The 18,319-nt window shown below is 34.9% G+C and overlaps 1 protein-coding gene across 1 annotated transcript; it reads left to right on the top strand.

Annotated features, from left to right (window-relative positions):
• The first annotated feature begins 14,921 nt into the window (after positions 1–14,921).
• Positions 14,922–16,263, top strand: LOC148253746 (uncharacterized). Its single transcript, XM_088220487.1, has 3 exons — positions 14,922–15,105; positions 15,157–15,417; positions 16,121–16,263. Exons 1-3 carry the CDS (start codon positions 14,922–14,924, stop codon positions 16,261–16,263), a joined length of 588 nt encoding a protein of 195 aa, XP_088076613.1.
• The last annotated feature ends 2,056 nt before the right edge of the window (positions 16,264–18,319 follow it).

Genomic DNA, 18,319 nt, shown 5'->3' with positions numbered 1-18,319 from the left:
TTGCTAATGGAGCTAGAACCGGAAATTCTCTACTATTACTTTGTTGATTGTTTTACAGTTCAAATGCATTTTAGTACCTTATTTATTGATTTTATAGCTTTAAATGCATGTATAGTTTATTCTATGTGTTTACTACTGAATCGGAAAAAATGAAGGTTAAACGGTAAAAATTGTGTGATGAAGTGAATAGATAAAATGGTAGCCTTAATGGATGTCCTGGGAGATAGTGGACGAACCGGGAACATAGGGAACCCTACCATGAACGTTATCTCATACTAGACGGGGTATGGAGACTTGATAATTTGGCGCTCATACTAGACGGGGTATGGGGATGGCCCGCTTCACCCTCATACCGGATGGGGTATTGAGGTTTGGTAAATTAGTGCTCATACCTGCTGGTGGTGAGTTTTGGTTTTTTACATTTTTTCGGCCAACTGAGACCCTTTAACGTGTTTTCTTACAGGGATCGTTGCAGAATCGGCCAAAAATAGCTGACCCGAGGCAGACCGCCACCTCGAGCGGCAGTGCTGTCGCTGGAGCATGGCGGAGTCGCCATGCTGGAATTCCAAAACTGGCCACATGTGCCCTGGGATTGAGTTTGGGTTTGTTTGGAACATTTATAGGTACTATTAGAGCGTTTCAATTCCTGAAGAAAAATTCAGGGAACCCGAGAATCGCCCGTAGGCGCAGTCGAATAGCTTAGCTTTTCGGACATCAAATCGAGTAAGGATCCCTCACCCTATTCCCTATCATAGAACTGAAGTCTAAATAAATAATAATACAATATTTGTTTGAATTTAGAAAATGTGCATAATTAATTACAGATTGCTAATGGAGCCAGAACCGGAAATTCTCTACTATTATTTTGTTGATTATTTTACAGTTCAAATGCATGTTAGTACCTTATTTATTTATTTTATAGCTTTGAGTGCATGTATGGTTTATTCTATGTGTTTACTGCTGAATCGGGAAAAATGAAGGTTAAACGGTAAAAAGTGTGTGATGAAATGAATAGATAAAATTGTAGCCTCACTGGATATCCTTGGAGATAGTGAACGGACCGGGAACATAGGGAACCCTACCATGAATGTTATCTCATACTAGACGGGGTATAGAGACTTGATAATTTGGTGCTCATACTGGACGGGGTATTGGGATGGCCCGCTTCACTCTCATACCAGATGGGGTATTGAGGTTTGGTAAATTGGTGCTCATACCCGACGAGATATGGGGACGGTCCGTAATTAAGAATGTTAAATGAAAGTGTTCACGTGTAGCAGGGACATCTTTATGAGCTCCCATGGATGCCAGCAGGCTGGTAAAAAAAGTGACAGTTATTGTTTGATTTATTAATGATGGATAAAGATTTATAATATGTGTTATGATTACTGATTATACATGGAATCATGATCTATATAATATTATTGTTTGTATAGATCATTTTTATAAATCTCACTATGGTAAGTGAACGGTAAATGATTTTTATAATTAATAAATGAGTTTGCTAAATTTAGTGCTCCATTAGTGTTTTTTTGATTTTATACTAACCTTTACTTCTGTGTCGGTAATATAGTGTGATATCCCTACTGGGGTAGTGTAACTCATCCCTTATTTAACTATTTCAGATCAAGAGGACTAGGTTCCAGAGCCCGATCTGCAAGAGGATTACGAGTAGATGCTAGATTTCTTTATTTTTTATTTATTCCTTTATTTCTTGTGGTTCTTTCAAAAGGGTGAATTTCGTAACACTGTTTAGTACTTTCAATTATTTGTGTAAGGAATGTAAACCCTAAACATTTATTACGCTTCCGCACTTTAATTATCTTTTATTTCCTTTGGATATTTTAGGGATCGTTACAGTTTATATTCAATTTATGTTATAATGGGACATGCAGGGAGCTCATGTGTTCGGGGCACCAATCTGTGTGTGCCATGTTGCAGACAAACGGACACGGCGAAGGTAACATTGTGCATATTAGGGGTGATTGGACAACCAGAGGGAATTCCCATCCGATTGCACTGTGAGAAACACTTTCAGCCGGAAGTGCGATCGGACGATCCAAGATCTCTCCTGCCTAAATGAACCTTGTCCTCAAGGTTCAAAGTAGAAAAATTATCAGGTAATTCTGTGGTACTCTCCCAAGTAGCCTCTTCTTCAAGTAGATGCTTCCATTTAACTAGGCTTTCTTCCATGAAACATGAGCCTTTCTTAATCGAAGAAATGTACAGGATAAACTAAGGTTGTACAATGATATCCCTAGTATCATTAATTAAGGGTAGTTCTTCAGTCAGAGAGTCGGACATGCTCAATTTCTTATATAGGAGGGAGAAATAGAAGACCGAATGAATCCGTGAATGTGTAGGTAAATTCTTTCAACAATTTGGTAAGGACCATTATAGCGACATGCGAGTTTTGGAAAAGCCCTTTTAAAAATATGTTGTTGACAATAAGGTTGTAGTTTAAGGAATACCTAATCACCTTCCTAAAATTCAATGTCACAACGCTTAACATTCACAACTTATTGCATGTGGTTGGAAACAGTTTGGAAATTAAGCTTGAGCTGGTGAAGTAGTTCATCTTGAGAAATAAGTCACTGGTCAACCTCATTAACAGGAGATGTGCCTGGATGAAAATGTGGAATAGTGGGTGGAAGTCGTCCATATAGGGCCTGAAAAGGCGTCATCTTAATAGAAGAGTGATAAGTGGTGTTGTACCAGAATTCAGCCTAAGAAAGTAAAGAGCTCCATCGACGAGGATGTTGGTGACCAAAGTAGTAAAGATATTATTCAATGCATTGGTTGACTTTTGATTGACCATTAGTTTGAAGATGATATGCATAACTGGTTTTGAGCTAAGTGCCAGATAATTTAAAGAATTCCTGCTACAAGCGATTGATAAAAATGGGATCTTGGTCACTAACAGTTGATTAGGGTCCATGGAGTTTAACCACATTATACATAAATTGTTTTGCCATTGTCTTGGTATATGGATGAGCGAAAGCCATAAAGTGAGCTGACTTATTGAGATGGTCGGCCACCACAAAAATAACACTATTACCATTAGAAATAGGTAAGCTTTCAATGAAATCCATTGAAATTTCTTCCCACACTTGACATGGGATAGACAAGGGTTGCAATACAGCAAGTGAAAGGGGATCAGCATTAACCCATTAACAGATATCACAGGAGGAGACATATTCAGTTACAAATTTATGCATCAAAGGCCAATAAAGTTATTAAGCAAGTTGCTTGAATGTTCTCTGAATTCCTAAATGACCATCAATCGGTGAATTATGAAACCCTTGTAATAATTGATGAGTTATGTTAGAACTTAGTCGAATAACCACACGATTCTTGAAGTATACAAGGCTATCTTTCCAAGTATAAGGACTATCAGGTGAATCTGATGCTAACTTGATAATTTTCTTCATAAAAGGATTCTAAGGATAAAATACCTAAAGATTATCCCATAACAGAAGCTTATGAGTTAAAATAGTATTAAATGTAGGACTACCTGATTTTCGTAAAAGTGCATCATCAGCAGAGTTTTCCTTCCCAGGTTTATAGATGATTTCATAGTCATATCCAAATAATTTAAAGTCCCATTTCTATTGTTTAGGAGTGGTGATACATTGATCCAAAAGATATTTGAGGCTTCTCTTATCAGTTATGATGAAAAATTTTTAACCCATCAAATAAGGACTGTAGAGTTAACTGCCATGATAACTGCTAGCATTTTTTTAGCATAAGTAGATCAAGCCTATTTGTTGACTCCTAAAGGTTGACTCATATAAGCTTTAGGTTGGTCATTCTGCATCAAGATAACTCCAATACCATCCCTTGAAGCATTTGTTTCCACCACAAAATTTTCCTTAAAGTTAGGTAATGCAAGACTCTGAGTTGATATTAAGGCCTATTTGAGGTTGAGAAAAGCTTATTCTGCTTCACCTGACTAAGTAAATTGCCATTTCTTTAACAAATTGGTGAGTGGTCGAGCTAGAATGCCATAATTTTGAATAAATTTTCTATAGTATCCAGTAAATCCCAAGAAACCTCTCAATTCTGTTATAATGGTGGGCTTAGGCCAATCAAGCATGGCCTTGATTTTATTCTGGTCAATTTTAACGCCATTCAGTGTAATAATATGACCCAAATATTCAAGCTCCTATTGCCCGAAGGCACACTTTTTGAGTTTGACAGAAAAACAATATAGTCTCAAAATTTCAAAGACCTGTTGGACATGATCAAGGTGCAGAGTACAAGGTTGACTGTATATTAATATATCATTAAAGAAAACTAGCACAAACTTACGAAGATGGATATGGAATATGGAATTCATCATTGCTTGAAAGGTAGAAGGGGCATTGTACAAGCCAAAAGGCATCACCAAATACTCATAATGTTGTTTATGAGTACGAAAAGTAGTTTTGTGCACATTAGCAGCATGAACTCCAACTTGATGATATCCTGCTTTCAAATCTAATTTAGTAAAAAGAAAAATAGCTCCATGTAGTTCATCCAACATATCATCAACAGTAAGGATCAGAAAAGGATCCTTTATAGTTATAACATTGAGCGCTCGCTGTTTGCCTAGGTGACCAATATTATGGCTACTTGATCCCTCTCTGTTCAACACTAATATGTTAGCAATTTATCGGATGGAATCTTCAAACTGTTAAAATTTATCGGTGAAGATGACCTACATTTTGTTTAAGCTATCTAGTACGTCACCCATGTTAAATTCTAGGTTTTCTATCCTTTCTTATTGTAGACATGACTCTAATACTAATTGTTATGGTCCCAGTCAGAACTTTAATTAATTAAATGACAATTTCTCTTTAAGGCAAAAATAACCTTGATTTTGAAAACAAAAACACACATGTCTTTTTCATTGAGTTGCAAGAGTTTAAATAGAAGATTATAATGATGGTTTACATACTTAAGAATAACTATTGGACAAGTTAAAATAACTACTATATAGGTGGAAGACATGCTGGTTGGTGGTTGACAAATGGTAGTGTAATCGTTGATGTTATTGATAATTGATGCAGTTTCTTCAATTGTCTAAATATCTTATATTCTTCTTAGGTTTGCCTTTTAAATCTTCGAAGCGTAATAGTTAATTAAAAATTGCTAGTTAAGGTTTGTTCTTTGAGGTTATCCTATCTAGATGTTAAGAGATCTTGTGGATTTTATTTAATTTCAAATTAGTGCACAGAATCGATTAATTAAGATTTTCTAGTTCTTCTATCTTTATCTATTTCTGGTTGTATGTGTATAAATAAACTTTAGTTGTGACAAAATGTAAGCAATTTTCATATCATCAATCTCTATTTCTTATAGAGTATTCTTTATTTCTCAGCTTAAATTTTTTTCTCCTTTACTTGATATTTTCCACAGAAATAAAGTTGTTGTATGGTTTCAAGAGATGTCAGATCTTAGCCAAAACACGAATGACAACTCTTGTAACGCTTAGCAGTGATTAAGAGCCATTGTGAGGATGAACTAGGCACTGCAACTTGTTATAAAAGGGTTTTTCTTGAGAATGATTTTCAGAGAAATAATCTATAATGCATAATGACACCCTTTTCTAAATAAACTAAAAACTAAGGAATAAATTAGTAATATCACTCCTTAATAAGATATGTTTTTTTAAGTAGAATAAGCTAAGCTTATTTGTTATAACTTAGATTTCAAACAATGTCATAAAAAAATTAAAAAGTGCCTAGAATTTTTTTTTTATTTTAATAGCTTTTTTGTTGTTAGATAGTTAAAAAGGGGTAAGTGGTTGCTAGTGTGTTGGACACATGTCTGTCATGATAGTAATATTTTCAAAGTATGATGCTCATGTAAACACATTCTTTACCACTTGATTATTTGTCTAATAGTGTTAGATACAATGTTAGTAATTAATACCTATTTGAACAAAATTTAGAAGTATAGATTGTACATTAACATAAAAATATTACATGTGCCAATTTGAGCTAGCTTGAATAATACAAAGAATTTTAAAATATATATCGCTTTTATTATAATACAAATAGAAATATTTCATTTAAAATGAGATAATATAAATTAAAAATATAAATATAAATGTTATTGTGTAGTTCATGTCCTGATGACTACAATACTGTTTGGGGAAACTAAATAAAAGATAAAGCTAACATGTAATAAAATATAAAAATTCAAGGCCATTTAATCAAAGTTGAGAATTAATAAAATTTATACGATTTAGATCCTTTATAGGTGATTCACTGTGTATCCTACTAGCGTACTAAAAAAAACGAATAAAATTAAGCAAAATATATATTCCATACATAAAATTATAATCCATTTATTAATATATTCTTCCATTTTCTAGGTGCTTTTTCAAAACTTTGCTTATAATTGAATTTTAATTGTTTTTGTATTTTAAGTTCTACTATTTTAGTTTTATATTAGATTTAAAATTTTAAATCTCTTTAGAATTTAAAATTTTTTATTGTAGAAAGTCTAATATGAATTGTCCAAACATCAAGCTTTTTAAAAACATTGAAACAATCAAAGATAAATAACCTATATTAAATATGACAACCCAAAACTTATTAGAAGAATTAATTTTGTAATTATTTAATTGTGCAATTATTATAAATAATTTAATTGGCAGTAAATTCTACAAATTAGGTGATTAAAAATAAATTCCAAAAATAAGGTGATTTATTAAGATTTAAATATTTGACTAGCCATTGATTATCATTACACATTCATATATACATCACCTTTATTAATTGGAAATCAAACTATTATTTTCAATTCCATATGGTATCAGAGCTACCACACTCCTGATATGTTCCTTTTATTCTCCTTTTTCTCTCTCTCAATTCCCTACATTCTTTATCAACAATAATGGCTTTTGAAGACATCTCTACATCTTTCACTAGTCATAGCATCATTAAAAATACTAAATCATCATTGGCTCCATTGGCAACATGTCTTGTTTCTCCAGGCTACTTAAAAATGGAGCATTATACCATATCACTGCAGACTTGAATAATTTTTCACTTCACTCTCCTTATGTAGTGTTTGATGATGTAATGGCTTGGGTCTTCACATTATCCATACTGGTTCTACAAGTTTTTCTATCCCAATTCGCACATTTAATTTATGTAATTAAATAATTACTAAATTAATTTCTTTAATATCCTAGTCCACCAAAAAATAATGCACGGTTGCGAGATCCTTCACTGAAGCTGAATATCGTTATGTTGTTGCTACAATTATTGAGTTACGTTAGATTTCTTCTCTTCTAACTGAGTTTGACATTTATATTCCTGCTACTCTAGTTATCTATTGTGATAATATTGATGCAACTCATCTTTATTCCAATATTGCCTTTCATTCATAGATGGAACATGTTGCATTGATTATCATTCATGTTGTGAACATTAACTATTAATTTTTTTCATTTAAATGAATGTCATAATCAAATACTCGTCTAACAATTATATTCTTAAAATACATATGTAAATTATATTTAAATAATTAGTCTACACTACGAAGCAGGTGATTTATTATAATTAAAATATTTGACTAGTTGTTTATTATGATTATACATCTATATACACATCACCTTTATTCATTAGAAATCAAACCATTATTTTCAATTCCGTACGATATTTTAATAGCTTATTTTTCGTTTGATAGTTAATAACGTGTAAGTGGTTACTAGTTTGTTGGACACATGTCTTCCATGATAGCAATGTTTTCAAAGTCTGAAGCTCATGTAACACATTCTTTGTCACGTGAGTATTTGTCTAATAGTGTTAGACACAATGTTGGTAATAAGTGCCTATTTGAACAAAATTTAGAAGTATAGATTGTACATTAACATAAAAATGTTACATGAGCCAATTTGAGCAATCTTGAATAACACAAAGAATTTTGAAATATATATCTCTTTTATTATAATAAAAATAGAATTATTTCATTTAAAATGAGATAATATAAATTAAAAGTAGAATAATTATTAAAATAAAAATAAAACGATAGATTTGGGACTCTAAATTTTACTGTGTGGTTCAAGTCCTAATAACTACAATACTGTTTAGGCATACTAAATAATAGATAAAACTATCACGTAATAAAATATAAAAATTCAAGGCCATTCATGTCGAAGCTGAGAAGTAATAAGAATGAGATGATTTAGATCCTTTAAACTTGATATCTCATAGCATGACTTAATATTTAAACTAAAAACATTGAAACAATCTAAGATAAACCACATATTTTAAATATGACAACCCAAAACATATTAGAGGAATTAATTTAGTAATTATTTAATTGTGTAATTATTGTAAATAATTTGATTGGCAACTAATTCTAAGCAGCCATTTCGTTACCAAACTCCTGCACTATAGGATGTAATTCTTCTTCCACAGGTTGAACAGCCACTTAGTTATCAACCTCCTGCACTATAGGATGTAATTCTTCTTCCACAGGTTGAAGAACCACTTTATTACCAACCTCCTGCACCTACAAGTTTAAAACTTAACCTAATTAATTATACAACTTTTAATAATTAGTAAAGGGACTTACTAGGTGAAACATAAATTAAGAATTCTTTTTCTTTCTTTAAATTAATGACTCATTAAATGAATTCACCTCATAAAATACTAAAACTAAATTTGCTATAAATTCATCCAATAAAAATTGCGAAAAGTTCTACTTTATTGTTAAAATTATGAGCAAAACATGTAAAATCATGACAAAATTTTAATACTGATAGAGAAATTGAATATTAATACAATAGAAGTGAATTAAATATAATGCGAAAAGTAGATAAAATATAATTAAAGCTTAATTGTTTTAAAGGAGAAAAAACGTCAACCTGAAGGAGAGACTTCTCTTAGTGTTATGTGAATCACTGTTGTTTGTTAGTGAAATGAAATATAACAACTCACCTCTTCTTCATTTGTTGCTTCTGGGGGTAATGCATTTAGATCAAAATCATGCTTCAAAGGTTGATGATCATCAACAGCCTCTTCACTTGCAATGTTCTTTGTACCTCTATCTGCTAGCTTCTCTTTCTATTTAGATCACTTGTAATGCGTTTAGATCGAAACAATATGAATATAGAGCTATTTTTTTCAAAAGATTTTAGTTATTATATTACTCTATTAAATGTAACCTATGTTAACATTTAGTTTTTAAACCTTATAGTGAAAGTACATATGAATTTTAATGTCTCTTGGAGAAATTCCTTAACAACTTAAGACTTGTAATAACATGACTGTTCAAGTGAAGTTTGTAATCCCATTTTCTGTCTCTATATTAAGAGGCATAATTATTCCAAAATGACAAACTAGTTTGCAATCTTGGGTGAGAAGAAAGTTAAAGACACACCTTGTGGCAAGGCTTATTGGTTAGGACAAAGGTAACATCATTAGTAAGATTATGTCAAAACAAAACTCATTCAAACAAAAATAGGAAAAATCAAGTAAAGATGAGAAATCATTTAAATATAAAATGCAATGAATGATATAGAGACATATGAAAAGTAATAGAAGCAAATTAAAGATCTTGGTTATAGATCTTCATAAATAGTTTTAAAGCAAATTATATTTTTAACCATTGTGATCTAGTCTTGTTGTAATTCAAATCATATATATTCTAATAAGAATTTTTTTTGTGTTTGGTCCTCTAAACCAGAATACATGAAATTTTAATGTTAAATAAATCAAAATTAGGGAAAAATAAAGTATAAAAACCTAAGAAACTAATTATTTTATATAAAATAATGCACGATCAATAGAGAAATGAAACAGTTATAAAAGGAATTACAATAGTTTTGAATTATAGTTGGGTCATGCTATGGATTTCGAAATTCTAATTTGTCCATAATTTTATTCAAGACAAAAACAGAAATAAGGACTGCAATAGATCGAGTTTGGGGCGAATTTCGCAAAATTCGAACCTAATCTAATTTTAAAAGAATTGTAAACCCAAACAAGTCGAAGTAAGTTTTAAAAATTAATTTTATTTTTGGCCTAATTGGGTTATTGATAAAACTAAACTAGACTCAATATGGATCATACATAAGTAAAGTAAAAAATATATATATTTAATTAACATAAAATATTGTATATGCACCAAATTAACATATATATTACATTTCTGATTAAAATTAAAAATATATTATATATGACTATTTGGAGTTTAGATGAGCTTTTAATATCATAACAGAAGATGTCTCGACGTGCTTTAAGATAAAAATAGATAGATATTCAGATCTCTACATACCTTGGATCTTTTAGGCAAAATAACTAGGGCGAGTTTTAGAGAATTGACTCAGGTTGGTTTGGTCAATTAAAACTGCGCAATTCTTAACCATAAAGGAATTACCACATAATGAACTTAACAAGAAGTTAATGGAGTAAGAAAATTATAGGAAAATCAAAGAGAATTTATCAAACAAAGGGAATTTGAAGTTTAATTAAACCCTAAGGCATGATCTTTTTAGACCAACCGCATCGACCAATTCATGTATTAAAAGGAGAAAATGATTAATTAATCATAAGGGGAATGTATCAAATCGAAAAACTATGAAAGTGTAAGGGAGTTTCCTCAGAGAAACTTATACCTCGTTAACTTCTGTAACAACGTTGCCAGTGCCGATGTCACTTTCAATTTCAGAAAGCGTATCGTGAAATTCTTGTTGAGATGGAGAAAGAGACATCTTTGATTGAGAGTAAAAGAATTAGGAACGACCTATTACTAGTAATCTTCACCTTGTTTGTCAAGGGGTTGGTGGGCAAGAAGACGAGGCCCCCTTTATATAGGTATAAAAGATAAAATGTTATTAACCTATCTAATAACCTGATTTAAAGTGTTATTACATCCATACATAAAGAAGAATTTATCCTTCTTTTGGTAAAAAATCTCCTCAGGTTTTATAATTCAAATTGGTACTTGTATTTTAAATGTTAATGCAACACATATATCTTTAAAAAGTGAGAATATATTTTAATTTTTAAAACATTTAATGGGGAAAAAATTGTTACAGATTTTCTATTTGTAATGAAGGTCATCAAGATATATAGATGATACTAATATTACAAACTGACTAAATGTCTGACAATTATTAACAATTGAAGGTATATAAGTATATGCTTATGAACTTAGAATAATTAAGGTCGTCTAGTGAAAACCTATAATTAATGGTTACAAGACGGATACATATAGGAAGTTATAAACCCAAAACGAGTGTGGAGTGAGTCTGAATCAAATGACATAATGTCATATCCCTACCTAACCCACCTCAAATTAAATGACATATGTATAGGATTAATTGAGGAAATGAATGAATAGTTTAAATATTTCATATCTATATTCTTATATTTAAAATTGAACAATTTATTATAATTAAAATTATTTAATTTTTTAATTATTTAAATGTTTAATTTTTATTTTTCATAGTATTTATTTTATATTTGTTATTGAGTAGAGTATTTTTTTTTACGTTATCTTAAAATACATTGTGTTTTAATTTGTACTTAAGATTTTCTAATTAAGTTTTAGTTATTTATTTGAATATGTTATGAGAAACATATGTTTACAAATAATTGGAGCGAGCAGCAAGTAAAAACTTTTAGTCATGGTATAAATGACTGGTAAAGATGTCAAACGGATATAAGTTTATCTTTCCTTAGTAGGGGATGTTGGAGCAAAAATACGTGCTCAATATCCACCCTGTGCTCTATATGTCATTTTGAACTATTTTTCAATTTTAAAAACTCGCAAGGGACCTAAATGAATAGAATTTTTGCGTTTAGGGCTTATGTAACACCCCAAAATAAAATTTTATGTAATTTAAAATTAATAAATATAAATTTTTAATTTATTTTTAATTTAATTTAGGGTAAAAATGAAATAAAAATTAAAGGAGGATGAAATTAAAAATAATTTTGGAAAAAAGGGGTAAAAATTTGAGTTCTAGGGGCATTTTTGAAAGAAGAATCGAAAACCAGGGATCAAACTACAATTTAGAAAAGTTCTGCCACGTGGGACGCCCGGTCAACAACTTTAATCAATCAAGACGCATTGCGTGATAGCAGATGCTGATGCGGTGCCATGCAGGAGGCCACGCGGTCGATCCACGTGCCCGCGATCGAACGACCCAAATCCATTCCTGTGCACACGGACGGCTTAAATGCATTTCCTCACCAAATACGATCAGATGGCCAGATCTGAATGCAATCAGAAGGCCAAGATTAGATCGCGATGGACAGCCCAGATTGGATCGCGATGAACGACCCAGATTCACTCCCTATTTAATCGTTATCGGGCGGTCCAAATTAAACTCGATGGACTGGCAAGATCAAAAGTGGATGGATATACATAACCCCCATTCGCACCAAATCCTAACCCTAGCTGCTAGAACCCCTCGGCGGAGAAGAAGACCTGGCTGCCAAGAAGGAGACCGCCACTACCCGCGGCTGCTTCGGACCTTTTTTCGATCGCCAAAAAAGGTAAATTTTTTTTTTGCTCGAAATTCAATTTTAAGCACACCCATGGCCAAATTGGAGCAAAAAGACCGGCCAATTGGCCAAAAAATGCCGCGAAGCCCGGCGGCACCGTCGCAGGAAATTTCAATAAATGCCTCCGATGAGGCCTTTCCTATTTCTCGTTCTGTGTAAGTTTTCCACCGTTGTGATCATTGTGTCCTTCTCTGCAGGTTGACTAGAGCAAAACACCCAACCACAACGTGAGCCGGAGGAGCTACCACACCGGAGACCCCCGCCGTTGGCGAGTTTTTGTTTTTTTTTTATTTTCTCACCAAACCGAGGTCTTTTAACATGTTTTTTCGTAGGGATCGATGCAGAATCAGTCGAATTTTGCCAAAAACAGCTGAAAACAGCCGACTCGATGCAGATCGTCATCGCAAGTGGTGGGCCATCGCTGGAGCATGGCGGAGCCGCCGTGCCGGAATTTCAAAATTGGCCAAGTGGGCCCTGAGACTGATTTTGGGTTTGTTTGGGACATTTATAGGTACTATTAGTGCGTTTCAATTCCCAAAGAAAAATTCAGGGAACCCGAAAATCGCCCGTAGGCGCAGTTGAACAGCTTAGCTTTTTAGACATCAAATCGAGTAAGGATCCCTCACCCTATTCTCTATCATAGAACTGAAGTCTAAATAAATAATAATACAATATTTGTGTGAATTTAAAAAATGTGCATAATTAATTATGGATTGTTAATGGAGCAAGAACCGAAAATTCTCTACTGTTGCTTTGTTAATTGTTTTACAATTCAAATGCATGTTAGTTACTTATTTATTGATTTTATGGTTTTGAATGCATGTATGGTTTATTCTGTGTTTATTGCTGAATTTGGAAAAATGAATGTTAAACGGTAAAAATTGTGTGATGAAATGAATAGATGAAACGACAACCTTACTGGATATCCTAGGAGATGGTGGACGGACTGGGGACATAGGGAACCCTACCGTGAACGTTGTCTCATACCGGACGGGATATGAAGACTTGATAATTTGGCGCTCATACCGGACGGGGTATGGTGACGACCTGTTTCACCCTCATACCGGATGGGGTATTAAGGTTTGGTAAATTGGCACTCATACCAGACGGGGTATAGGGGTGGCTCATAATTGAGAATGTTAAATGAAAGTGTTTACGTGTAGCGGGGACATCCCTATGAACCACTATAGATACCAGTAGGCTGGTAAAAAGAGTGACAGTTATTGTTTGATTTATTGATGATGGATATAGATTTATAATATGTGCTATGATTGCTGATTATACATGGAATCATGATATGTATAATATTATTGTCTGTATAAATCGTTTTTATAAATCCCACTACGAGAAATGAACGGCAAAAAATTTTTATAATTAATAAATGAGTTCGTTAAATTTAGTGCTCCATTAGTGTTTTTTTTTATTTTCTATTAACATTTACTTATGTGTCGGTGATATAGTGTGATATCCTTACTGGGCTAGTATAGCTTATCCCTTATTTAACAATTTCATATCAAGATGACTAGGTTCCAGAGCCCGATCTGCAAGAGGATTGAGAGTAGATACTAGATTTCTTTATTTTCTGTTTATTTCTTTATTTCTTGTGTTTCTTTCAAAAGGATGAATTCCGTAACACTGTTTGGTACTTTCAGTTATTTATGTAAGGAATGTAAACCCTGAACATTTATTAGGCTTACATACTTTAATTATCTTTTATTTCCTTTAAATATTTTCGGGGTCATTACAGTTGGTATAAGAGCTGCATTCTTCGGACCCATTCCTTACATAAAATCCTTAGGGAACACAAGAACAATAGATCATCATTCAACCTTCCCTTGTGAAATTCAGATACAGATAGATGAGGAGAGGAAGACCCCCACTAAATCGAGCAGCCCGGGATGGTTCGCTTAGAGAAGATGTTGACAAGATATTTGAGATGCTGGAGAGACTCATTATCTCTCAGCATGGCCATGAGGAAAGGAGGGAGCTACTTAACCCTCTCCTGCGCCACAAGTTGAGCCACCCCTGCAGCGAGAGGATCCCGAGCCACCCCGGTACGACCCTACTCCTCCACAATACCACCCGACGCCACCACAGTATGATCCGGTGCCCCAGCCCCAGTACCACCCGGCACCACCATAGTACAATTCGGTGCCCCCACTGTATCAGCAAGTACCACCGCAAGGCCACCCAGCCCATCCTCAGCATGGCCTAGTCCCTCTTCCAAGGGACCCAACTCCTCCCATGATGAACCCAAGCTACTTAGAGAGGTATAGAAGATTAAACCCATCTACGTTTGCAGGGGGATCCTCTTTTGAAGATGACGAGTACTGGTTAGAAGAGATAGAGAAGGCCTTCAAGACCTTGGGATTGACTCCCGAGTAGAAAGTCACCCTTGCCACCTACATGCTAGTGGGAGAAGCAGATCATTGGTGGAAACTCAAACAGACTACCTTACCTGTTCCAGTTACTTGGGAACAGTTCCTGGCGGCCTTTCAGGCAGAGTACCTTCCAGAGCAACTCCGACATCTGAAGGTGATGGAGTTTGTACAGGTTGTCTACAGGAACATAACTGTGTCAAAATATGCTCGTAAGTTTCTAGAGTTGGATCGATATTCCCCTGAGACATTGTTGGATGAAGGCAGGAAGGCTAGAAGGTTTGAATGGGGTCTCTGCCCAGAGATCAGACAACAGTTGTTTGTGCTGGAGCTCAAGACTTATTCGGTTATTCTGGCCAAGGAACAATTAGTGGAGAGGAGCTTCCGCACCTTCTCTCAGGCAGTAGAGAACCTTAGACCATTAGCTCCACCCCGCAGACCAGCACCTACTGCGCCTGTTCAACAGAATAAGAGGCTTAGGACGATGATCCAGGCTCCCCCTCAAGCTCTAGTGGTAGGACGCGGTAAGATCTCTCAACATTGTGGCAGGGATCATGGGAACCGACCCTGCTATCACCTAAACAATACATGTCGCATATATGGTAGTGCCCAATATTATACAAGGGAGTGCCCGAGGAACCAGAATTAGGCCAGACCTCCTATCCAGGGCAGAGCATACAATATTACCCAACAGGATGTAGAAGCCAACTTAGACGTGGTACAGGGTACGTACACTATTTGTAACCATCTTGCTCATGTTTTAATTGATACTGGTGCATCGCATTCATTTATTTCACCTATTTTTACATCAAAACTTGATGTATTACCTGATAAACTTGATTTTGTGTTGTTTGTATCTGCTGTTGGGAGTATGACACTATTGAGAGAAGTTGTATACAGAGCTTGTGTCATAGATATAGCAGATAGGAAATTGAGTGTGGACCTAATAGAATTAGATATGGGGGACTTTGATGTAATTCTAGGAATGAACTAGCTAGCGGCATATCACGCCACCGTAGATTGTTTTAGCAAGAAGGTTGTATTTAATCCTCATAATGAGGAGCCATTTATAAATTAATAAAAATCATTTAGCATTTATTCTCTCACAGTAAATTTTCTTATTATCGAGTACTTTAACCCTCCTGTTTTCTCTAACTAGGCAAACTCATGAAAGAGATTTGTATTCAAGAGATTCCGATAGTCCGAGACTTCTAAGATGTTTTCCAGATGAACTACCCGGACTTCTAGTGGATAGAGAAGTTGAATTTACCATATACCTTCAGCTAGGCACCCAGCCCATTTCGGTTGTTCCTTACTGTATGAGCCCTATTGAGATAGAGGAACTGAGGAAACAAATCGCTGAATTGTAGGACGATGGGTTTATCTGACATAGCCCCTTGGGGTGCTAGAGTCACCTTTGCCAGAAAGGGAGATGGGATGTTGAGGTTATGTATTAATTACAGAGGTCTAAACAGAGTTACAATAAAGAAAAAGTATCCCCTCCCCAGGATTGATGACCTCTTTGATCAGTTGCAGGGTGCCCAGGTCTTCTCAAAAATAGACCTGCATTCAAGTTACCATCAGGTAAAAATCAGGACATGAGACATCCCCAAGACAGCCTTTCGAACCAAGTACGGACACTATGAGTTCCTAGTCATGCCATTTGGACTAACCAACGCCCCAGCCATCTTCATAGACTTGATGAACAAGGTCTTTAGACAATTCCTGGATTAGTTTATTATTGTGTTCATGGATGACATCTTGGTTTATTTAAAAAGCAGAGAGGAACATGCTCACCATCTAGCTCAAGTTTTATAGGTTCTCAGCGAAAAGAAGTTATATACAAAGTTGAGTAAATGCAGGTTCTAGTTTGAACAGACTACCTTCCTAGGACACATCATATCAAAGGATGGAGTGTTAGTGAACCCCGAAAAGGTTGAAGTAGTGCTCAGTTGGGAAAAATTGACATCAGTTAAGGATATTTGTTGTTTTCTAAGGATGGCGGGTTATTACCACAGGTTTGTGGAAGGGTTTTCTAGTTTAGCTGCTCCTCTTACTCGGCTCACAAAGAATAATGTCAAGTTTGAGTGGAACAAGAACTGTGAAAGAAGTTTTTCAAAACTAAAAAAGCGGCTGACTACTGCACCTCTGTTGGCCTTGCCGAGAGGATCGGGTGGATATACAATTTATAGTGATGCCTTGTACCTAGGTCTGGGTTGTGTTTTGATGTAGCATGGGAAAGTCATAGCCTATGGATCCAGATTGTTAAAGAGTTATGAGAAAAACTATCCCACCCATGATCTAGAGCTTGCCCCAATCATACACGCCTTAAAGACTTAGTGCCATTATTTGTATAGGGAGACCTTTTAGATCTATACCGATCATAAGATTTTGAAACACATATTCACTCAAAAGGATCTCAACATATGTTAGAGAAGATGGATAAACTTCTCAAGAACTATGATTGCGACATCTTGTATCACTCGGGTAAGGGCAAAGTGGTAGTTGATGCACTCAGTAAGAAAAGTGCAGGTACATTAGCCCATTTAATAGTTTCAAAAAGTAGACAAATAGGGGCTGCACAATAGGTGCGGCTTCAGGACTTGAGGAGAGTCACATGTTTGGGCCATCTGACTGTTCAGCCTGAGTTAATTCAAAGAATAAGGGAAGCTCAGACCACCCATTCTACCCTAACTTCCCTCAAGAAAGATGCAGAATAGGGAGTTAACTCAAAATTTTGAGTCTCCACCGATGGGTTGCTCAGATTCCAAGACAGGGTGTGTATTCCATATGATAGTGAGTTAAAGAGGGACACTATGATAGAGGCTCATAGCTCAAAGTTCGCCATGCATCCCGGAAGCACTAAGATGTACCTAAGTATACGACTCTGATTTTGGTGGAACGGGATGTAAAGATATATAGCTGACTTTTTTTCTAAGTGTTTGGTATGTCAGCAGGTCAAAACAGAGCACCAATGCCAAGGTGGGCTACTTCAGCCATTACTAATTCCAGAGTGGAAGTGGGAACATATCACCATGGACTTCGTGACAGGATTACCTAAGGCACGCTCAGGATATAATGCTATTTGGGTAATTGTCGACTGGCTCACTAAGTCTTCTCACTTCTTGGTCATCAGGATGACCAATCCCTTGGACAAATTAGCAAGAAGAATGTATATACAGGAAATAGTCAGATTACATGGAGTGCTAGTAACAGTAGTCTCTGACAGGGATCCAGGTTCACTTCTTGATTTTGGTATAGCTTTCAACAAGACATGGGAACGAAGTTGTCCTTTAATACTGCATTCCACCCTCAAACCAATGGACAGTTAGAAAGGACAATCCGTACACTTGAAGATATGCTTCGAGCTTGTGTCCTTAACTTCGGGGGCCATTTGGATGACCATCTACCCCTGATAGAGTTCGC

Source organism: Carica papaya, chromosome 5 (assembly GCF_054855325.1).
Source record: "Carica papaya isolate Zhongbai chromosome 5, ASM5485532v1, whole genome shotgun sequence".
Classification (NCBI taxonomy): domain Eukaryota; kingdom Viridiplantae; phylum Streptophyta; class Magnoliopsida; order Brassicales; family Caricaceae; genus Carica; species Carica papaya.
Note: the sequence above shows the minus strand (reverse complement) of the source record. Positions and strands in the feature narration are given on the sequence as shown.